The following is a 24928-nucleotide window of genomic DNA, read 5'->3' as shown; positions in this document are numbered from 1 at the left end:
GCAAACAGGATTCTGATGTTGCCATCACCTGTCTGCAAGTGAACCTCTGTCACGGCAGTGTGTCTTTAGCGGTGCTCATCCCCATCACACGACTGCCAACAGTCCAAGGTTCTTGGATCAGGACCACGCCTATGTCGCCAGCCAGGATCTTCTGGCAGAGTGTTGCCGCAGCTGCTCTGCTGTGGTGTAGGTTTATCTGGAGCACCGCTGTCATCCTCTATTGGTCGTTACCTCCCTACAGCTTGAAAGTGATCCTGTCGCTGCCCAAAAATGGGCGCATCGCCAAAGTCTTCAGCTTCTTCAGGGAGTCTTCGTCCACATGAAGGACCAGGAATTCGCCGTTGGTGCTAGATTTCCCTCCAACAGCAGTCCATTGGTCCATGTCAAGGTCATTTTCATTTTTGAGGGCTTCGAACAGCTCTTGCATGCTGTCCACCTCGATATCCAAATGATTGTTTCTTTGCAAAAGTGTTTGAAGTTTTTTAATAATTTTGATTTGAAGTGGCAACTGATTGAAATATTTTGGACCTAGATATTGAAAGGAGTGACGAAAAATAACTTTGTTGACTTTGGGTAATTTAAAACAGTTATTTCCAATACTTCTTGTATTGTGAAAATGGTTTGGCGTTGTGTTTTCTCTATTCCCACTTCTGATATAAAATAATCTCAGAACTTTAAAAACGAAAAGATGCTGAAAGGGTAAAATTTTTAATTGTTGGAATAATGGAAAAGAAGTTGTTCTTTTGGTTTTTTAAAGAATTATACCTAAAAAGTAATTTTTAGTGGTTCTTAACTTATCTATTAATGTGTTGTATGTTCCTCCCCAGCATGGTAAAGCGTATTGCTGTCTTGAGTTGATGAGGGCACAATATAGTGATCTCAAGAGTGTCAAGTTACAAAAATTTCTCAAAAAATAAATTGTTCTAATTTGTGATCTTAGTTTTGCGTGTAAATCTAATATATGAGGTTCAAAAGTCAATTTTTCGTCGAGCAAAATTCCCAAATATTTCATAGTTTTTACCTTTTCTAAGGGCTGGCAGGTACATAATTGGAAATTACAGGATGTGGAGTGAAATATCAAGAGGGAGGGTAGATCAAAACCAAAAAAATCAAAAGTCATTAACTTGGTCTTATTTACATTAACCTGCATTTTATTTGCAGAACACCATTTTCTGAGTATTAAAAGTTCATTGTTGATTAAAATGTCTAGTGAATTAAGGTCTTTGTGAGTATAAAAGTGCAATGTCGTCTGCAAAAGCGATAATATTTCCATGGAAATTAAGGTTCAACAAATCATTAATAAAAATGAGAAAAAGGGTGGCTGAGGTCACAGAACCTTGAGGGACACCCGTTTGAACAATTTTTGAATCACTAAATGTGTTGTTAATTTTTACTTGTTGTCTCCTTTCTTTGATAAAACTATTAAACCAGTTTAGAGCAACACCTCTAATTCCTACTAGCTCTAATTTTGTTAGAAGAATTTCATGATTCGCCATATCAATTGCTTTTTTAAAATAAATAAAGAGGCCAACTGTTTTAAGTTGCGAGTTTAAACCGATGAAAAATATAATCTGTTACTGTAATTAATGCACTTTCATCTCCCTTTAATACAACCAAATTGTTTACTGCTTAAAAAGTTCGTTCTCATTAAAAAGTTATTTAATCTTATCATCATTACTTTTTCAAATAATTTAGAAAAAACAGAAAGCAGGCTTATCAGTCTTAGGTTGTCTAATTTATATGAATTGGGCTTTTTCAAAAGGGGCACAACTGAACTTAATTTAAGATTGTCTGGAAAAATACCATTACTGAAACTAATATTGATTATATACTCTAATATTGGGGCAATATCATCAATAACATGTTTTAATAAATTTACGCTATAATTATCATAACCTGTAGATCTTTTATTTTTCAAATTAAGAGCAACTGTTTTGATCTCATCTGCTGAGGTAGAAGCTATGAAGAAGGAATTTAGGTAAACATGGGTGGGACGGAGAATTTCGGCAGTGAGTGTACTTGGCTGACCAGACTGTATCGAGAAAAGAAGGTTGTTGATTTCTTGTGCGATAGCGCGCGGTTCTGTTATCACAGTCCCATTATCCAATTCAATACGCTCAATAAAATTATTAGCTTTGCTGCAACCAGTTAAATTATTAATAATCTTCCATTGTTGTGAAACATCCCATTTACAGTTTTATAACTTTTTTGAATAAAACTCGTTTTTTGTAAAATCGATTTCAGATATTAAGTTGATAAAAATTGTTGAAATAGTTAATAAATGCTGAGTCATAAGGTCATCTTCTTGAAATTTTATATAGCTTTTTTCATTTATCTATTATTTTCAAAATATTTGAAGTTATCCAAGGGTTCAATAACTTAGCTTTTCTTATTTTAATGTCAGTTAAATCTATCTTACTACTACTATCTACAATATCGTTGAACATTTCTTGAAATTTATTGAAACACAAGTTAACATCTTCCTCAGACAGAACCTCACACCAATTGACATTTTTTAACTTATCCTTAACTACACTAAAATCGACTACAAACTTACGACATAAACTATCTGTTGACTTTTTATTGTTTGATGAGTTATTAAACTTTAGTCCCAAGACACAGTGATCAGTATACCTACATCAAACACACCACTAGAAAAGTGATTTATATATCTATGTCGAACAAAAATATGATCAATAAGTGTTTTGGAATTAATTGTTATTCTTGTAGGTGTATTCGCTAAGGATGTAAATCCATTATTATTTAATATACCATTGTAACCGTTTGTTATAGTGCTAGTTTCAAGAATATTAATATTTATATCTCCGACGTAAATTACGTTATTTGTAACTCCTGAAAGAAGCTGTGCTAGTTCAGTTAGAAAAACGTTTTCAGTTGTATTATGCAATCTATATAAACATATCAGCTTAAATAATATTTATTTATTTTAATACTTAACAAAAGACAATCAGCTGATAACATATTGAAAGGAGGGCTTATCTGAGTAAATTCTATTGAATTATCTATAAAACATAAAACACCACCTGCTCTATAATTATCATTGCAATTTGTAAAAGGTTTATAGCCTGGTATATTATATAAACTAGCCTCATCACTATCAATCCAAATTTCGCTAAGAACAATAAACTGAATCCTACATTTCATTCTATCTATTTCTGCAATTAAAGTGTTAAAATATTTCCTCATACTCCTTATATTTGCATATAGAAAATTGTAATTATTCCTGTCATTTTCCAGGTAAAAGAAATCTTGTAACTCGGAGTGCGAGTTTTTTTGTGAACATGTTATGGTTCATTTAGGCTACGTGTCTTCTTAATGAGCAAATGTAATAAATAGATTTGAATAGATAAAATAAATATAAGAATAAATAGACTATAAACTAAATAACAGACAAATAAACTATAATAAATAACAAAACAAAATAGAATATAAAATTTGGAATAGATCAACAAAATAAATATACTGTAGTGAATAACAATCATATAGACTTCAATAAATAAATAAATAACAGTTAAACAGAATAACAGAATAAAAATACGATTTAAGAAACAGCCCAAGTAAGCTAAAATAAATACATACAAAAATACAATTGATATAATAACAGTAGGCAGCAATGCAACTTTAAACATATCTTTTTTTGTAAATAATAGCCAGGGGTGTATACAAAGGCATAATAACAATAACTTACTTGTTACTTCAGCTTGTTGAGTTCCTCATCGTTTTCAATCCTAATGAACCGTTCCCCTTCACACTTCCGCACAAAGAACTTGCCATCTTTACACCAAGCGAACTTGTAACCAATTTCTTTGCACTTATCCTTCAATTTTGACAGAAACATTTTGTTTTCCGGCGTCAAGTGTTCACTGACGTAGATTTTCTGGGCGGGAAAGGCGGCATTGATCTGCTCGGCTGTCATCGTCTTCTTATTTTTGAACTTGTTGAGCAAAGTGTCTCTAACGGTCCTTCTTGAGAACTGGACGATGAGGGGCAGAATTCGATCCTTATTGAAAGATGGTGCTCGGTGTGCTGTTGATATGTCGGTCTCCTGGATCTCAACTCCTAGGGCAACTCCAACATCTCTCACCAGGCCGCTCACATCCTCTTTTGGTGTCTCTGGGATCCCGTTAATTTCAATATTACTCTTCCTTGAATATTGCTCAAGTGAGCGAACTCTGCCTTTCAGAGAGTCCACCTCAGCTGTAAAGGCCGAATTTAAATTACGAAGGTTTTCATTTTCTTTCTTAACTAATGCCAACTCACTCTTTATTTCCTTCATTAGATTAGTTGACTCATCCATCTTATCAGAGACAAACTGCATAGACCCCGAGAGCTCATTTAACTACCCTCACAGACTTAAGCTCGACAAACATTTGTTGCTTGAAATCTTCAAGTGCTTTAAGCAGTTCTTTAGTAGATTCGTTGCTTACTTGTGAAGGAGCAGTGGTTGATGAGGTCCGGCAATCCCTACACTTCCAATCTCTAAAAGACCGAGTTTTGGCTCCATCAACGTCCTTTTGAATACATCGAGAATGGTAGTACTTATTTCAGCTTCCAGCACACTTAATTCTTTGTTCACTTTACTCACTATCAAACGATCCATCACAGACGGCACAGTTATGCGACATTGTTAGTTTTAAAGTGTATTCGTTTTAAAGTATTAGAACTCTTGAATAAAATGAAGGTTTTATATTATTGGCGCGACGCGACAGGCAGTAGCGTGCACTCGACGTGAGCGATGTAGATAAGCTGTTATCAGCTAGGCGGACTGAGCTAGACGACGAGCTAGTTCTAGTTATTCGAGTAGTTCTAAGTTAAATATATAGCTTTTATTGTTTCCTCTTTGAGTTTCATTTAAACGAACTAACAGTCTTTTTCTGATAACTTATAATTTATAATCGGGGATGGAGAAACAAAAATATGTTATCGAATTTCATTAACAAAGTAGTTATTTTTTACCTATATATTCAGCTAACACTAATATAATAAACTGACAAAACCGATAAACGTAAGACCCGACATAAGTCTTTACCGTACGGATTATAATTTTCCCCGGATTGATAATAATTGTTAATATATAACTCAGAATCTTCCTTATTTGCAGATGTAAGTTTAAGGTTATGTCAATGAAAGAAACACAAACAGTTATGAGCTGACTGGTAGTGATGATTGCATGTCCTGACTAACCGACCTTCTGACAAATTGATTGTAACTCTGCTGCACTTTGACATTTTGTACCCAGAATCGATAGAGCTCTTCATTATACCATGTCCCAAGAACCATTCTATCAGGAGTTATCGCACAGACAGATATACAGCCAACGACCTGTAGGATCCTTACTAACCCGAATTATTTATTTCTTTTTTTATATATTTATAATGGATATGTGTCCATCAACAATCTAGTTGGTGGAGGCAAATCTGCCTTTGGGTTTAATGCCCACAAAACAAAGTAGTCCAAAGTAGGAGTCTATAGTTGTATCGCATATAAGAGAATCGAACTTTACAGTATTGGAACACTAGTTACGTGACACATGAAAGCGTGTCCAAGCACGCGCTTCTGGGACAAAGTAGCGCCTAAAGGTTAAATTCGTAATAGGAGGTCAATATTTGAATGTACGGTACTCTGGAGCTGGTTGGCGTAATAATGCGTCTCCCATAATACGGAGCCACATAAATCGCGGTGACCGCATTGAGTGACATGATGCTACATGCTGAATGGTGGTTGTGACCTAATCTGTACCACAGCGTTCTTTGTTGTATCTAATTATAGAACATCCCTTTGTGGAAAACTGTTTCGTTGTTGCTTTGTCTCATCAGGTACAGTTGACAAAAATATGTTTAACTCCAGTTAAATCAGAGAGGTTTTGAATTCCAGATAGTGTACGAGAACTAACTTGAACTGCAAGTTATTTCGGGTTAGGACATTTGTAACAATTTATATATAATATAAAATCCGTAGTGCTAGGAACTATTAATAACAATATCATAATAAGTGAAAAGTTTTATTGAAATGTTCATTAAAATATTTGTATTATGTCTTCTCCGAAATGACGTAATGGTCATGAGAGCATAGAAGGGGATATATGAAAAGGAAATTACACAATACAAATTATTCATTCACTTCATTATCTTTTGCAATAACATTCTTAACGAGTTAGTAGGATATGTTTTATATTTAACTAAAAATGCCCATGAAATGCCACTTAATATCAAATTCTGGTTGTCTTAAAATAAGTAAGGCATTTTAATAATGACCTTACTAATTTCATAAAATCTGTTTATATCGGTTTTTTTTTCTTTGTAGCCAAATATTTTAATTAGACAATAGAATATATAACCATGGTATTTTAACATCAGGTAAGGCGCGTAGGACTTGATACTTATCCAAGAATTTTGATGCAGCTTGTTTGTTTCAGAATCCCAAAAACCAACAACCACGAATCATAATTGAAGCGATGCGTACAATTAATATGCGTATAGGCATTTAGTATGTACTTTTCTTAAGAGTTTAATACGAACTTGATTATGCAACCGGAAATACTTGGAAGACTCATCTTGTGTTGTGCGAGAAGTAAATATATTTAAATTCTATTAATTATTAACATTCATAATCCTTACAATTGTCTTAATTTGATGTGATTTTTCCTTAATTTTTAAGTCAACATTTCAAGTCATAAAGTGCGATACAGGAAGACACTAGACAGAAGAGTGATCGTGTTGAGGCATACTGAACAATATACCTGTAAGTTGCAGGGGAATGATGAAATGTGGATGAGAACGATAGGGTTGTCGTAAGTTAAGAAATATTTGAATATAGCTAATAAACTGTTTAGATTTTAAAACAGTAGTGTAAACTGATTACTATACCACAGGCCATACGGCTGCATTGGTACTACTGCCATACGGTACATTATCTGATACAGATTGGACTGCGGCACAAGAGCAGATGTATGACACGATGCAGGCGTCATATGCTCGGTATGGTCTGTAAGACAGACAACGAGTTGAGTTCCACAATTTAGACACGCGTGGTAAGTAAGGTTTGCATGATGCGAAGGTAAGTATCAAGTTAATCGTTAATCAAGGCTGGCTGTGTCTCAGAATAAAACGACGAAAGCAGTAACTTCACCTTCTTGTAGAGTACACGCGTTTACTTCTCTTGAAATTTATTCATCTAAGAGCGCGGACCTATACAATACTACTCGCCTACGACTCGCAGGGGCTACTCCCTGTGTTCCCCAGTGAGTTTTCGACCAACTTTAAGGATATACTGAAGTAGATAGTATGCTGAAATAACTGATGAGATTTACCAGGGAGTAAACACCATTAGAAGTATAAACGTGTATGACTTTTTCCGTGTACTTCACGTCACATTCCTAATTCTTTCCAATTTCCATGACCCCTGGATCTGTGTCAAAATTTAAGTTTACTTGTTTGAGTTACAAAATAACCGAGGAGATAAGTTTACAAAAGAGTTAGATAACTGAAGAGTTTCTGTAACAACTGAGAGGATGTAGACTGATCACAAGTTTACTTTATTTGAGAGAGATGTATCCTATGCATCAGGTAACTAAATATACAAAAACATTGCATTAACGAAGGGAATCATTTATCCAGGAGGATATATAACAGTCGGTAAATAAGTGAATAAAGTTGCCCAGAAAATTATGTAAACGACGGGAAATTACGTGTAAAAGTAAAAGCATATCCGTATTCCTTGCTAGATACGAGAATATAGAACATTCAAGTGCTTGTTGGATTACGAAGTTAGCAAAAAAAGATGAATAAGTTAGGCGGCTAATTTATACCTTGATCATTGAAGTAAATTTAAAGATTGGCCTCTCGTTTATAAAAAAAACTATAATACAACTATAATATGTGTTCAATAAACTTAAACTTTGCAGACTTTTTCAGCGTTAGTGTTTCGCAATTATAATTAAAGCATAATAAAATGTTGTTGATAAAGCAGTTTCCAATTAACTAAACATTTATATACTTCGAAGCTAAAAAATAATGTATAGTCCTCTTTGTTACTTTAAATTATACGGAACCCATTGCGGTCTGCATGTACCTGATGAGCCAACTACGGAAGAGTGTTTTGCAATGAGTGTTTCATAACAGTTTTACAGTAGGAGCTTTGTGGCACCATAATGTTGTATAATTTTCTGAACGTATCGAAGTTGTTAGAGCCTCAGGGGAAGAGTAAAGCTATATTGATGTGACACAATTACAGACACATTAAGCTCAGTAACAAATGTAGGTTGGATAAGGACATTAAGCTTAATAAGATCTGATGGAACAACTTGTCCCCAGGTAATACAAGTTGGGTGGAGATAAGTTGCAGTTGTGTTGCGATTAGACCATTAGAATGTGGCAGCTTTATACCATGATCACGGGCCACTTTACAGTCTACACACAAGTCTAATTTTTTCAAAAGCAAAACAGTAAAAAAAAATCAAACATGGACCACTTGGGTTTTCTAGGGTACAAGTGAGTATCAAATTAAAATTATGCATGCCAATTAGGACAGTTGTTCAATCATTAAAAACACGTGAGAATTAATTAGGACGTTCCAAAGATCACACCTACTTAGGTCACAGGTGTCCTTCCAAATTTTAGAAACTGAACCAAATAATAGTAGTTACCACATTTAGTACATAGAACACTTGTAGACTATAAGATTAAGAGTCTCGAACAATGACATCAAGTACCCACTCTGGCCATTCTATAACAGACTTCATCTACGTAGACCATTAAATAGAAACCACAGACTCACTGGAGAACTAAACGGCATTGTTCCGTACCGTACTAATTCTTAAAAATATATTATTATATAAAAGAAGTAGTAGAAATAATTCTAGCTCACAAAAAAATTTTAGTTAGACATTAGTGTAAATACATTAACCACAAAAGATATTATAAAAAAAACATTATGTTTAAGTATTCTCTATTGATAAATCTAGGTCGCAAAACTCATGCTATTTTTTTAGTAACGAGAGTATAACATTAATAAAATACAAATACAACAAAATATAGTATAAGAAAACATTATGTATATTGTGTATTGCTCGCATATTAAGCTGTTGAAATCGAAAATTCGTATCATTAAGGTTGAAAAATAGGATGAGTAAGAATTGGCAAAGTGCCATAACTTCAGGGTGACAAAAGCAATCGATCTTACGTGTGCTTGTGGCTTGTATGTGAGAGGTTAACAAACCGCGATCCAAACCATTAGTGTAAGCCAAATCTGGCCGCAGGGCGACTACTGCACATATGGGACCGGGTTCAGCACTTACACCATAGATATACAGGTTTACAGCTGCAAGATGATTGAGACAATCAATACAAATTGTATGTGAGAGGTAGACACGCCGCAACCTAAACCATTAGTGTATGAGATACAGCTCTTATATTATGTTAATGCAAGTTTACATCTCCAGGGAGACTGATGTCATATCTCAACCATTAGTGAGAGTAGCTCTGCATGAGAGACAGACACTGCACTGCTGGGGTCGGGTGCATCCATTACACAAATAACGATGTTGGTTTGAGTCCCTAGGGTGGTAGAGACTCTGGTATGTAAGAAGTAGAAGAGGCCGCTGCTTTAAAAAATTATGTGAGCGAGCAGACTCCAGTCGCGGTGTAAGGGTACTGCACTGTTGGGACCAGATGATGTTTTATTCTAGAATGAACTGATGAAATTGTTTCTATAATTTATTTTTGAAGTAGTTTTCATCATGCTATTTTGTGACTGTAATAATTGGATTACAAAGGTTGAGTGCTTTTTGCTGTAATACGGCAAAGTGAGAAATCCACCTAAGAGTCCCAGCGGAACGAGTACGTTTTGTTCGTCAATATATACAGGGTGGCTCTTTTTAATATGCTATCACAATGATCTTGGAAATTATAAATGTGATAGCAAACTTGAAATGGAAAACCTTTCCTTTTTTAAGAAATTTAAAAAGATGTACATCAGGTTGTTAAAAAGTGTTAAATCTTCCAATATGGTTGTCAATTTCTTTACAGACCACATTGTATTATATTATTTTTGATTGGTAAAGTAACTTTAAAACATTTTTATCCTTACATATTTTTAATATTTACCTCAATAACGATTTAATGAGAACTAAAAGTGTTGAGATTCCTCATGTGGAGTTTAACATTATGAAAAACACCTTTATAATAGGCAGCTATTTTAATATTCTTAACTGTATATCTCACATCAAACATATGGGAATTTTGGATTGTTTTTTTAGATATTTATAAATGTTTCAACGGAAAAAAGAAGTATTAGTATTAAGAGCTTTTCCTTTCGCTTAAAGAGTTTGAATAGAAGATGGCTATTTTTCAATCCATGTTTATTATATACTTTAAACTTCCTGCTACTAAATGGTTGTACTTTAAAAACATAAATATATGTTTTATGCACATTAGCAAATACGTTTAAAACGAAGTAAAATTCACAAATGTAAGATTATATTTACAGTTTAACAAATTGTTCTGTAGCTGGAGATAAATAGACTGATATTAAAAAAAAAAACATTTTCCCGATGTTAAACTCTTCTACTTCTCAAATACCAGAGTGTCTACCACCATAGAGACTCAAACCAGCATCGTTATTTGTGTAATGGATGCACCCGACCCCAGCAGTGCCATGTTTGTCTCTCATACAGAGCAACTCTCACTTATGTCAACACTTTGCGCTATAGTATCTGCTTTATTAAGGGAAATATAAAAAAGTGACAAGAGTTAAATGCCAAGAGATAAAAAATAATAAAGAAATACTTTCATAAAAAACAAAGTTGACAAACCTTATTGGAAAATAGAATTTAGAAAGTGTTTTAAGAGGCCTAAACCATTTAGAAAAATATCATCAATGTAACTATATTATATAAGATAAAGTTTGTTTTGGAGGTTTAAGAAATAACCCCATAAGAAGATTTTCATTCGTGTTCCTATGGCTGTATCTTTTATTTGCAAGTAGAAATTGTCATTGAATTAAAAATAGTTAATTTTCAGGATAAACCATAATGTAACATCATTATTTACACTGTGGCTCATGTACGACTTCAACGGTATGCTACTACAAGGAATAATTTCCCTACCAACTTAATTAAACGCTTTAAATTTGATTTGGACATTAGATCAGTTTTGTTCAAATTAGACTGAATATATAAGTTTTGATTTCAACTAGTATTAGCATTAAGCCTATTTGCTTCTGTCAACACAAACAGGTCAAATAAGAGACGTCAGTGTAAACCAAATGAGCTAATAACGTTTATCTTGGTCAGTCTAGATTAAACCGAAAGTATTGTCTTGTAGATTAGACAGAGCAGCAAACATGCGAGTTTTAATCGGAGAGTTGTTTAACATGCTTTATTGTTTTAATTAATGTTTGAAATAATCTAGTCGAATATAAATAATAACGAACGATCATGCACATTTATCAAATTCTTATTATATTAATATATAAATAAGGATTTAATTCCATTCGTATAAAACAGTTACTATAACTTAGTACCTAGATAGTGTTTGAAATGGTTTGGATAAATGAAAATCAAACTCGTAGAATATATGTTAATGCAAAGGCTTGCCACTTTCTCTACAATAAAAATATCTACCATCTTTTAGGAATGAAAGATCCATTTATTAGTTCCCTTTAACGGGATTGACAGCATGTTCTTGATTTTAGTTTATTGAATGTTGAAACATAGTCTCTTTTGTATCTAATAAAGTTAATATGGTATTATTGGAAAGGAAACCTTCATCCAGTAAGGATGTTGTAGGTTTTGGTAATAATAAGCTTTTTAATATAAAGGAGTATTTGTAATGGAGTTACCTCATTATTTTCTCCCTTGCAAATACCTAATTTTATGTTTTACATAGCTAGATTATACGTTTACGATTACGTAAAATTTATGATAGCGTTATAACTTGATAAAAATATAGATCAGGCGAGTAGATAGTGGAATAAATGTTCTCTTATCAAATTATCTCCCAGTTTTACCGCCATCCATAAATGCATATTTTTGAACACAAATGAAACAGTTTTCCCTTGTTCTGGGGGCTCACCATTAAAAAACCGATTGTCTTCTGACAAAACCCTGAATTGAAGCGGAGCGGTTGTATACGTGGATAAACACCCTTGTAGCCTGATACACTCATTACCGACAATGAACACTCAAAAGTGTTTTTAATCGGCGTCAGATAAGAAAATAAAGGGACCAGAGATTAATTTCATTCATATAGAAAATTCCTCTATCGATTTCCCTAAAAACTAGGTTGTGTTTTATTAATGTGCAAATTGGCTTTCGTGTCTCAATCTATAAGTATGCATTTAAATAACAGAAATAACAATCTGTCAGTGGTCAAAACATCCGAGAAACAAAGCTATGCAATCAACTCTTTCTTTAATTAATTGAAAACTAACGCTGCGCCCTGGTTTGGTATGTGTGTTCTTCTTTTAACCCTTTGAACCCCAGACCAAAATATTGATGGTGGGAAAAAACGTACCAAAACCATTTGACCTAAGAACTACCGAGAATCCCCGGAGCAGAAACAGCTATATTGCATACTGTTCGTAAAAAATTAATATTTTTGCTATTTTTTATGCTATTGTCTTGTATTACACACCAAAATGTCCAGAATGAAATTGTGTACACAGAATAATTTTAGTCTGAAGTATAAAAATTTTTTTAACAACATTAAAATAACTTTAAAATATATGTTTTTAATTTTTTAGGTTAAAAAAAATAGATTTTAAGATTTTTTAATTCAAAAATAAGAAAAATTTTTACTGTGGGCACCCACATTTTATTTTTCTAAATTTAGTTTTATGTATGTACTAAAACAACTATATTAATATCTCTAAAGATAAAGATTTTGCAACCGCGATCTCACTGAGGCCGGTTGGTCATTGTCCGGAGTAGGCCTAGCGGCGGCGTTACCGCGAGAAGTAGATAGCTGACTAAATGGCATTTCTTCGTCATCTGAGTCCGAGATACTTGGCCTATAGGTAAGATCAACATCAGTGTCATCGTTGAAAATTGATGAGACGTCAGACCAATCGTCATCTGATAGGTCAACATCCAGTTGTCTGTCCAATTCACTCGGGTGATTTACAATGTTGTCACTCATTGTTCACAGAACTGATTATTACTATAAAATTAAAACTAAAGAAAAAGTGACTAAAAACAGTCCTAAATTACAACATTTAACTCAATTCACATGCATAAAGACAATATACTCAACATTAGACCGCTTTGTAAACAAATACAGCTATAGCAACAAAGAGTAACATATTTTGTTGAGCATAGATGTTATTTTAAATACACTATATTAATAAAAAAATTTGTATTTTACTAAAATACTTATAAATATGTATTAATACTCGTAAAATAAGTATTTTACGGTTTCAAATAAATATGTATTAAACGCAGATACCATGGCGACGATATTACGTCGCCCGGGGATTCTCGCATCTTCATTGGCGACGATACATCGTCGCCGCGGGGATCTTCGCGTATATTCTCGGCGACGATATTTCGTCGCCTGGGGTTCAAAGGTTAAAGGCTTAATTATACCTTTGTGAAGTTTTTATCATACTTAAAATAATCACTGTGCTTAATATAATTTACATTTTTGGTTGTCAAATTGGTTCAATATACTAAAAAAATGCCGCTTATAAATGAGTAATTCAAACTGAAACAGCTTTAGTCTATCTGAAAAGAGCTGGAAAAGATTAAATAATTAAAATGTTTTCTTAAAATTTAAGGATTTCACTTAAGTTTCTTATTTAGCAGTTTTTGATATAATATAATATAAAAGGGTGATATAAAATTAAATAAGTTCAAACTTGGTAGACCAATTGATGTAATAAATATCTCACCCACGTTCATTGGTCAAATTTTTATGCCATACTGTTTCAATATGGCGGCAATTTAATTTGTTAAAAGAAACTATTCCATTAAAAATAAATAAAACTCATTCTTTTCCTTTATATATGTCGTCTGGAATGCTTTTAACATTTCTTAATCCTTTTGTAACTAACAATTTGGTTGCATCTCGAATAGTTAAGATATTTATTACATGTAGATTTCATAGTACGGTAAATGAATTATTAATATTTCTGTTAGTATAAAATTTGTCTACCTCTTCTGATTGTCCCGTAAAGATTAAAAAAAAGCAACAAAGTGTTTCCGGCAATATGTATAGATTTACCCAGAATTAATAAGAATTATTACCTCACAAAGATCAATGTTAACACCAAATATAACCGTATATCGTTCTACCATATACGAGTATTTAGGTAAGAGATATCTGAAGAGAAGACTCTCGACGCCAGGACACCGGACAGAGTCGCCCAATCATCATCAGCCGCTTTGTTGCCGAAAATTGCTATCTGGATCCCCACTCTTACCCACACCCACAACCCTTAGAGCCTTTTACCAATACATTCAATCTTATAAAACCTTTCAAACGAAAATACTGATTGAACAATTTCTGCTCTTCTTTATTTGGGTTTCACTTTTCGGCTCAATTTCATTGAAATAGACAACATACAATAGTTATAAAATTTAATAAAATCGGTCTGTAAATCAAGATAATAAATTATAGTTTGTTTATATTTAATACAATTTACTCGTTAAATCATTGAATTTCAATTTAGATAAATCGATAGAAAATACATATGTAAGGATTTTGTCATATATTTTTTAATATTAAACCGTCTAAATTTTAAACTTTAGTTGATAGCATTAAATTATTATTAACAAAAATACTCAAAGATAATTACAACCTGTTACACCTTCACAACCACACACCTTCCTACACATTACAGTTTACTAACACATTTAAAACATAAGGATACAAAAGCTGATGAGACTGAAAATCACATATAAAGAACCTAACATAATAACCAGCTTAAACAAAATGTGATCCTTATGCAAGGGATAGTTTGAATTATTTAATAAAGCATTCATGCCAAATTAATAGAAAATATTGAATATTCCTTGTAATTCCACTGTAAAATAATTTACAAACAAAAACGAAATTTAGGAATTTGCGGTTATAGGTATAACTAATAAGGTGTATATGTCGACCAGTTGAGAGTCTCAATGTTCTGTATTAGATAGCACAGTTCGTAACTCGATAAATGAAACTCAATTAAAACTAGATTTTGATTAGTGAGAATTCGTGCAAAATTTCTAGTATAAAATGATTCTTGCAACATTCTTGTTGAATAGTTTTGTTTCCTTATAGGGCCAACATGATTTTCTTCTATTAACTAACGAATACTTGTTAGTTAATATTGCATGCAATTTATCTATAGTTAAATAAACGAGTACAACATTTATTTATATTTCCATCTCAACTTTGTCATCTCAAAATTGCGGATACTAGTTCCTAGAGCTTGATCGGCAAATAAATATTTAATTCGCGGAAGCGGGCGTGTCTAGATTGCTTTCTAACTATGACGGTGCTGTTAATAGCATTTTGTATTGTGAGTGGTACTTTGTATTATGAAAACATATAATCGTTAAGTGATTATGAATTTAAGGCATTACTTTGATTAGATACAATTGGTAATAACTATATAATTACATTCTGATATAGTTTTCCAGAATTGTTGATTAATTTTAAAATGTATCAGATCTAAAGTTTCAAGATACGAGTATATGCCAAACCCGCGGCATAGGACGCAATTTTGTGGGTTTTACACCTGTATGAGCACTTCTGGTTTGAGTGAATTATATTTCCGACGTCAATATTGAGTTTGCCTTCTTCCCACGATCAGGAAAATACAAGTATGATAAAAAGTGTGTATTTGTGGTCATTGTAATTTAATCTGATCTTTTTTCATTCCATAGCTGATTTCGCCTCTATTCGATCAATAATATATATTAAAAATACTCCATATATATTATAATATATCAATAGTATTCATACACAGCTTTGAGAAGCCTACTTTTATAAAATAAAGAATTTAGGTTTCTTAACACTATTTAAATGCAAAGTAAAAGTTAGACTGCATTGTCTCTTATATCTGCACTGCTAGAAGTTACCCGCTACTTTCCATGCAATTTAGTAGTTGTTGCAATTTAGCTTTACACGTGTATGACCACTTCTGGTTCGAGTGAATTATATTTACGACGCCAATGTTGAGTTTGCCCTGTTACGATGATCAACAACATACATAAAATACGCATTTTTATGGCCATTGTAATTTATTATTGCATATGTTATTAGTATGTTTTGTTACATATTTGATTTTGTTTTTTTTATAAACTTGAAAATATTCTTTCTATTTTACGACAGTTAAAGCTGGAATTGGTACAGGCCAAAGACACAGTATAGAGAATTTCATCTATCATAGTTCTTGTCTACTGCTTCAGAAGGAATATTCGGAGTAACATTCCTACCATCTTATGTTTTAGGACATTTTATAGGGTATATGAGTACTTACCTAATCACCGAAATCTAAAACGACGTAAAAATCAAGGTTTCAGAATGTTTTAACTGTAAATGTAAACAAATTGAAAATTTCAAACAATGTTCTTACAAAACAGTTGTTTACATTAAACATGCTCTTTTATTTAATATTTAACAACTTTAGAGATAGAGATGTGATTTTCGCTACTTTAAAGGCTATCTGGGCGTATTCCGGAAGGGGTTTTGAAATAAGAATAGGCCTATATTCATACCAGAGACCGTAAGAATGTCCATGTAAAATTTCGGTACAATCTGTTGAATAGAATACGCGTGAAAACAAAACAAACAAACCAAGGTAGTTTCGCATTTTTAATCTTATTAGGATATTCGCTAAGTCAGATTATTGTTATGGGCTGTAGGTTTATCCAATGTCACACAGGCCTAGAGAATATTTACCATTAAACAGTTGTAAAACAATGTAAATTAATAAAAAAATGGCTCTTCTTGTTTCTAACTGAAGGAACTAAGCCAAAGTAGTGTTAAGCCTTTGAAACCAAACGTAGGCAAGGATAAATTACATCAAACAGACACGAAGTTGTACAACCAGCGGTGCAGTAATTGTCAACAAACTCAAGGTGCTGTGTATGCGCGTGCGTGTGTTCATTGGCTTACGTGTTTTTGTGACCAACATGTGGCCGGCATCACTTTATTCCTGCTGTGCGTTATAGCCGGAAACTCATACGATTATTTATACTAAAACGGTTTGCCAGTTCTTAAAATATATCCATCAAAGTATAATAGAGACTACACTTTTCCTAAGAGAATTAGGGAAAATTTCTACAGCAGCAATAGAAAATAGAGAAAGCATAAGTCGTGAGAAAAGAAACAGATGTGGGATACTTCTGATACTTGTTCATGGCAAATACAATAAACTAATAAGTTTAAATTTGTCTGCTAATGTTACAACTTATACAACAAACAGTAACTATCGAGAGTGTTTAATAATACCACTCGGAATACTACGGGTACAAGGCAACAGAATTTACAAACAACTACAGACACTTATTACATATGAAATTACGTGAACAATTTAGAAGCAACAACACACGAATTTTAAAAATAAACTGTCTGTAACATCGGCAATATATTTGGCAGCTGATTGAATCACAGAACGTAACGAGTCACGATGTGTTCCAGTAGATAGAATTTAGTATTTTGTATTATTTCATACAGGCTGTCGTTATTTATTGTGTGTTATCGTAATGAAAAATATTATTATATAAATTATATTATAGATAGATATATATATAGTGAATACTTCTATTTAATTAGTTTATCCTGTGCTTACTTATTGAACAAGATTGAGAATTTGTACATGTAAGGTATTGGAAGTTAGTTTCCTTTTGCATTTCTGGGGATATTTTCATTAAGTGAACGAACAAAAACGAAGACCGCATACTAACTTATTTCGTTGATTTCAACGGACTATAACCCGTTACAACAACTTTTAAAACAAGAAAGTAGCTTTGAAAATTACTTGTGAGCAATCACACTTTTGTTGAAAAATTTTAAAATGTTTTTGAACATAATAAATTAGAACAATATAGTTTGGGCCCATTTTTCATGACCGAAATTATTGAGAAATCGGTTTAATACACACAATGAGTAACTGAGACTGCACAAAGAGTTAAAGCTGAGGATAACATAACAGTATATTTGCTCCCAATTAAAAAAGCTTTAAAATACTCATTTATTTTTTTAGTTTTAATAAAAATTAATGAATGCAGATATTAAAATAACTATATTTCAAGGAGGAAAAACAAGTTGACATAGTATAAATATCATCATTAGAGACATAAATTCAAAGAGTGCTTGATGTATTCAAGGAAGATTATAAGGTAGCATAGAGATTACAGCATTTGGTATTTAGCTTATTTGGAGATACATTTTATTCAAATTCAAATGACTTTATTTGTATTATATATACAAAAGGGCGAATTTAGGGCCATAAGGCCCTGTCTTACAATTAACCCTAAAGTATACTCTAAGTATATTGTCTTACAGTATCGTATAAGACGATATCTTGGTTATCTATGAGAAGCTACTGAATAAAACCTTTTAGATGAAACAAGCATGATAGGAAAATCTCCAATTATGTATGCGGAAAATTTAAAAAAAATTCTATATACAATCCTTCCCCTGTTGTTTGTTAAAAAATAAAGGACATACCAATGTACCAAAACAATATTGTTGTAAAGAAATCGATTCTTAAAAATGAAAATATGCATAGTAATCCTAGATATAACAGTATCATTCAATATTGCAATAAAACAATGCATTGATTGCTTAAAACATAACACTATGCAAATGGAGTAATACGAGTATTTGAACATTAAAATTGGACGCTAACGCTCCAAGTTCCATAACCTTCAAAGTTTTATTTCATAATTTTATTAAATCAGTTGTCACACTATAGGTCACGTCTTCGTTACTCTTATAAACCCAATTTTGTAAGGAGTAGAGATTTGTGATACAATAAAAGTTCATACAATATTTACTAATGTAAATCTTGATGTGATATGGATTCAAGTACATGATATAGTAGTGATAGTGTAAGACAGATGGATGACCCATTTAGCATAGTACTTCCTTCAGGGACATGGCACCTTGGATGACGTTAAATCCGCTTACTTTACTGAAGGTTGACTGCAAAATGTAGAGAGCAAAAGTCTATCAAAGAAACTTTCTTTATAGTATTTTATCGATGGCTAAGTGATCCTTTCTTAATCTTAAAAATTCTATAAAAATCATCCATTATATTATTAACTCCACAATATAGTGCGTGCCATCTTTAAGGTTAATATAAGCCATCTTCATTGTACTATTTAATAATATTAATGTGTACTCAGAAGATGGTTGGCTCAGTGTCGACACACGTTTTTACAATATTAAATGTTTAAAACGAGTTTCAGTTTCTTATTTTTTTACATATTATCCAATTTAAATTACACTATTTGTGTTTTTATTACGGGAATTTCATTGGATCTTTTTTAATAACAAAAGTGATATCAACAAAACAACCAATAAATAAATCCTGATATCTATACAGAAATTTGGTGTACAATCCATAACTTTATTTATCAATATATATTTATCCCTTAAAAAGGGGGTTCGGTATGCCCTATCCTTCCCATGTTAATTTGGCCAATTTTATGTACCTTTTTCTCAGAAACCTTTAATGCTATCATCATCAAACTTTAGGACACTACTATTTAGACCTTTGTTCACATTTAGAGCGGAACAAAGTTTAAAAAAAAGAAGTTTTTATTTAATTTGTTGTAAATAAAAAATTTATTAATTTTTTGTAAAATAATTTATAATTATAATTTTTTTAATAAAAATTTAAAATAGATTTTTATAATGTCTTCCGCTCTAAATGTTAACAAATGTCTAAGTAGTAGTGTCCTAAAGTTTGATGATGATAGCTTTAAAGGTTTCTGAGAAAAAGGTACATAAAATTGGCCAAAATTAACATGGGAAGGATAGGGCATACCGAACCCCCTTGCTATTCTTTAATAAACCACGGATATAATTAGTTTAAAAATTGACTTAATAAAAAAATAATTCTCTACATAAAAGACAGTTAAATGGAACAATTATCAAACAAGTTGAGTATTAAGAAATACAGAAAATGGATTGGAGGTTAAACGCACACACGAGTAAGGTTACAAGGTTAGCCCCATCCACTAGTAAGCGCAGGCGTGTTTGTTGTTTAGGGAAATTTACGAGGCAATAGTTTTAGACAGACCCGGCCTGAGCAAGACAAACATTATTAGTTCGGTTGGTTGTGCTTACATGCAGTGCTGTGAATTACTGCTTTTACAGAAAAGAGTACAATGTGAGCCCCATCCACTAGTAAGCGCAGGCGTGTTTGTTGTTTGTTGTTGTTAGGGAAATTTACGAGGCAATAGTTTTAGACAGACCCGGCCTGAGCAAGACAAACATTATTAGTTCGGTTGGTTGTGCTTACATGCAGTGCTGTGAATTACTGCTTTTACAGAAAAGAGTACAATGTGAGCCCCATCCACTAGTAAGCGCAGGCGTGTTTGTTGTTTAGGGAAATTTACGAGGCAATAGTTTTAGACAGATCCGGCCTGAGCAAGACAAACATTATTAGTTCGGTTGGTTGTGCTTACATGCAGTGCTGTGAATTACTGCTTTTACAGAAAAGAGTACAATTTTAGACCTTCCTCAATAAATTGTCCTGCACTTTTAACTACTAAATATTTATGTAAGAGGTTACTTCCTATAAGTGTAGCGTACTTTATTATCAGCATAATGTAAGTATAGTTGGAAACCTTTTTTACGTTTCATGATGTATTAATGTATGTACTCGAAATATAAATAAGTGACATTTAATCTGATTTTGTAATGGTTTGTGCTCTAAAATTTTTTAATGACTCAGGTATGAAATTGATATAAGATTTGTCATATTCAAGGAGTTATGTTATTTAGGTGACTTGAAATAGAGGATACTTGTATCAATAACTCTAGCTTAAAAATGTATATTTATATTTTTTATTATTTTACAACTATGCATTTGTAGAAGTATGTTCCGTTCTATGTCTAACAAAATATATTGTCAAGTATATGGGCAATTTATTATAACTTTAAACTTTAAGTTTAAACAAGACTAATTATTATATATTTTACTTCTGATTAAATAATAATATCTTTAAATAGAAACATTTTATAATTCATATTACTTGAATTATTTTTTGTGTGTATTTCTAAACGTAACATACTTGAATTACAATTAATTATAAACCTCTGACTTGACCGAATGTCTATCATTTGGAATTCCTAAATATACACCTGAGGGACAGTGTTTTGTTGGCTTAAGTTTAATTTAAGGACAAAAACATCATCATTACCTATAACAGTTATCAGTTAGTAATTATTATTTTATTTCTATATGATATGTAAGCCTTAGTAAACAAAATTATATCTTAGATTTTATAACACAGTGTTGAAAATTTAAGTTAATGAAAACGAGTTTAGAAGAAATCCACACGGATATAATCCACAGTATAAAAGTCAGATTTGAAAAGTATGTTCTATCTTTAATTACGAAAAAAGACCTGTCCATAGTTATACTTTTTTATATGTAGGTCCGAAGGCTTGTTTTAGGGAACATACACAGATTTTTCATTACATAGTTATATTTTTACAAAAGAATAATTAATAATACCATTGATTTCCCTGATTTAAGGTATATTATGCCAAGTAGTTTTAGATCTTGTTTAAAATTCAAGTTACGTGATTTTGTTTCAATGGCTCATACTTTTCACGCTCAACTAATTATATTTTTACGACTTTTTTATTGGAATCACGTTTAATATGTTTTTGACCTAATTGTTTTGCCCGATATAACCCAAAATAATCATATACTGAAATTTTGATAACCAACTCTTTAAAAACTAAATTAATGTAGCATGTTAACGGTAAACTACATGTTCCATTGGCTTCAAACAAGCAGTGCATGATTCCTGATTAACTCTTACAGAAGGTTGTAGGAGAACTTACTTCGTAAGAAAAATAGGTGAAGCTACCTAATATATTAGATTTTTAATAATCTTATTCAATAATTTAACTGTCCATGAAAACACAAACATTTACTTAAATAATTAAAATTACATTTTAGAGTCAGCCAGAGTGGTTATGAAGAAAAAGTAGAGAAATTATTTAGTAGGAAATCAATTTAATATGAAACTGAAATTTGTTTTTTTTTCACGTGACAATAAAAGCAAAACTAGTCTGTTACTGAATATATAATTATAACAAAGAAGAGTTTTATTCTTGCCTGATACAAAACAGAGAAATACACTTTTAGTTGTTAAAAACTATGTTGTAACACCAATACAATGAAAATAACTTTGTAAAGGCTGTACGTCCTAATTATTAATACTTAGTAAATGATTATTTACTCAGTAATCATTTACAAAAGTTTTGTTATATGGATTCAAAACTAGTTTATTTGTCCCTCTGAAATGTAATTAACGCATTTATACATTAAAACTCGTAGGGTAATATTTGAATACTTTCAATATTTCTGATCAATAAAACAACCTACTACTTGTAGCATTAATATTCCTGCGTATATTAACAAAACCTAAACAGAATGTTCCAATACTTTAGTAAAAATTTGAACGCTATAATTTATATTTTAGAGATACCTGATATTCCATTAAATGGTGTATAAAAGAGGGATGCATGTAATAAATTGAACTTTTTACATAATCGAAGCTTTTCTTTGACATATGGACCATAGTTATCAATGTAGGATAACCATAAAACCAACTATAAACTAGTCTTTATCAAACATATTCGTTTGTTTAACACTAAAAACTAGCAATATAAGAATTAATAACAGTTTGAAGAAACGACAAAAGTTAGAAGGTACGTATATTTAACAGTATTTCACTATAGCTACACAGAGCGCAGAACTTGATATCTAAAATAAAAAAACTTCTCCAACTTTGAACGCTCTTATGCTTAACTCCTAAGGGCTATCAATAACTTATTGAAAGTTGAGCGAAAAGCTGTAAAACTGTTTTAAAAACTCTATCAGCTTTCTGCGTACAATCTGTCTTTTTATATTTAGATGTCTTACAGACTCAAAATTTACCAACAATTTTATTTATCCTTAAAATATAATAATCCATCAAAGATTTTACGCAACTAAGGACGCATGCGGTTTTTAGTAGTTTATATAAAATTTAAATGTAAATGTAACTGAATAACGGTACAGTACATATCACTAAAGCTCCTGTAGCACACGTGACAATAAAGTTATTATTGCCAAAGTTGTTCAAGAAATCGTTTCTTAGCACGTGGCTTCCGTCGCAGGTCAGGAGCTTCCGGCCCTTGTGATGAGAAAAGCCGTAGGCCGCGGAGATTTAAATTATTCCGATTGACGCAGGATCGCTAAGAAATATTAGCGGTCCAGGTAAGCGCGATGATATTTCTGGAGTCAGTTAAAAGCTTTCTGGTACAGAAGAGGGATAAAATATCAAATCAAATATTCGTTTTTTAGAAATCATGTCATTAGATAAAAAAAATCTGTTGCCATTGTGGTTTGTGCTTCTAAAACAATAACATATAAACAATAACACATTTTTGTATACCAATTCAACATTAGGGCCTTGTGGACCTTGCTTATACCTAACCTGCACCAATAAAATAAATAAATAAGGTAAATCGGTGCATCAACTAAAAATAGGTTTAACCTCTTTTTATCCTTAGTTCTAATCGTTAGTTTAAAGTCAATATATAGTAATAGTATTCAGTTAGTAGTTCAACGGCTTCTTTTACGTTCTATAAAGTTATATTTACTTAGTTGTTACGGTAAAATGTATAATACATCCAGGGTGTGAATATGTGTGTGTGTGTGTGTGTGTGTGTGTGTGTGTGTGTGTGTATGTGCGTGCGCGCGCGTGCGTGTGTGCGTGCGTGCGTGTGCGTGCGTGCGTGCGTGCGTGCGTGCGTGTGTGTGTGTGTGTGTGTGTGCGTGCGTGCGTGTGTGCGTGTGTGTGTGTGTGTGTTATATGATCAAATCGCATTAGTTGTTTGTAAATAAAAACTAACATTTTGTTATATTTTAAGTATATCCGTAGCAAAGCAAACCAACAAATATATTCTGTAGATTGAAAATTATAACATAATTCCGAGCGGTCTGGCATTAATGTCTTTAGCCATCAGTGTTAGACACGTCCGACTTGTGACAGTAAAATCTGTCACTATCAAGATAGTACCTATCACGTGATATTATAAAATCTAGACAGTCTGATCACAAATGCCTGAGTAAGCTATGACGTATATAATAGTTATACCAAACATAAACTCACAAGAGTTCTCCGTCACAGCTGCACCCGGGTAGTATTACATTTTGGAATCCATTTGTTTATTTGATGACAACTTTCTACTTTATTGTTGTAGATATAATGTAGTAACTTTATACTTAATTGGGAATATTTCAATGAAAACTTTAATATACAATTCATGGTTAATTTGTCATTTTCCCAAAGTATTTTACAGTTTTTGATTTACTACACTTTCTTAGGGTAAAAACATAGTGGAGCGGCGAGGCTAGGGTGTAGCGGAGAAGGTAGCTGAGAGGGTTTTGACCCCCGATGCTAGCGGTGCTTCACATGCACATAGTACGGCGGCGATCAACGCGGTGAATCAAGAGGCTTCAGTTGTTCACTTTTCAATATGTCTTCAGACAGTGATGACGATTTTGTGTTGTATGAGAATAGTGCACTGAAAAATGATTGTTTTAGGTAATAGAAGTTGTGCAGTGCACCCTGTAAATAGGCAGCGTATGGGAATTTGGAGAGTACCACCATCTGTTTCCCCAGTTGAAGAAATATCCAGATAGATTTTTCCAGTACACCAGAATGGATTACAGTACCTTT

The 24928-nt window shown here is 32.4% G+C and overlaps 1 protein-coding gene across 1 annotated transcript; it reads right to left on the bottom strand.

Moving 5' to 3' along the window:
• Nucleotides 1–3712: 3712 nt before the first annotated feature.
• On the bottom strand, nucleotides 3713–13157 carry LOC124361069. The gene is made up of 2 exons (XM_046815103.1): nucleotides 12921–13157; nucleotides 3713–4333 (listed from the first exon to the last, which is right to left on the bottom strand). The coding sequence occupies exons 1-2, from the start codon at nucleotides 13155–13157 to the stop codon at nucleotides 3713–3715; spliced, it is 858 nt and encodes a 285-aa protein (XP_046671059.1).
• Between the last annotated feature and the right edge of the window lie 11771 nt (nucleotides 13158–24928).

Source organism: Homalodisca vitripennis, chromosome 4, assembly GCF_021130785.1.
Source record: "Homalodisca vitripennis isolate AUS2020 chromosome 4, UT_GWSS_2.1, whole genome shotgun sequence".
NCBI classification, from domain to species: Eukaryota; Metazoa; Arthropoda; class Insecta; order Hemiptera; family Cicadellidae; genus Homalodisca; species Homalodisca vitripennis.
The sequence above is the reverse complement of the archived record's forward strand: the minus strand, read 5'-3'. Positions and strand labels throughout refer to the sequence as shown.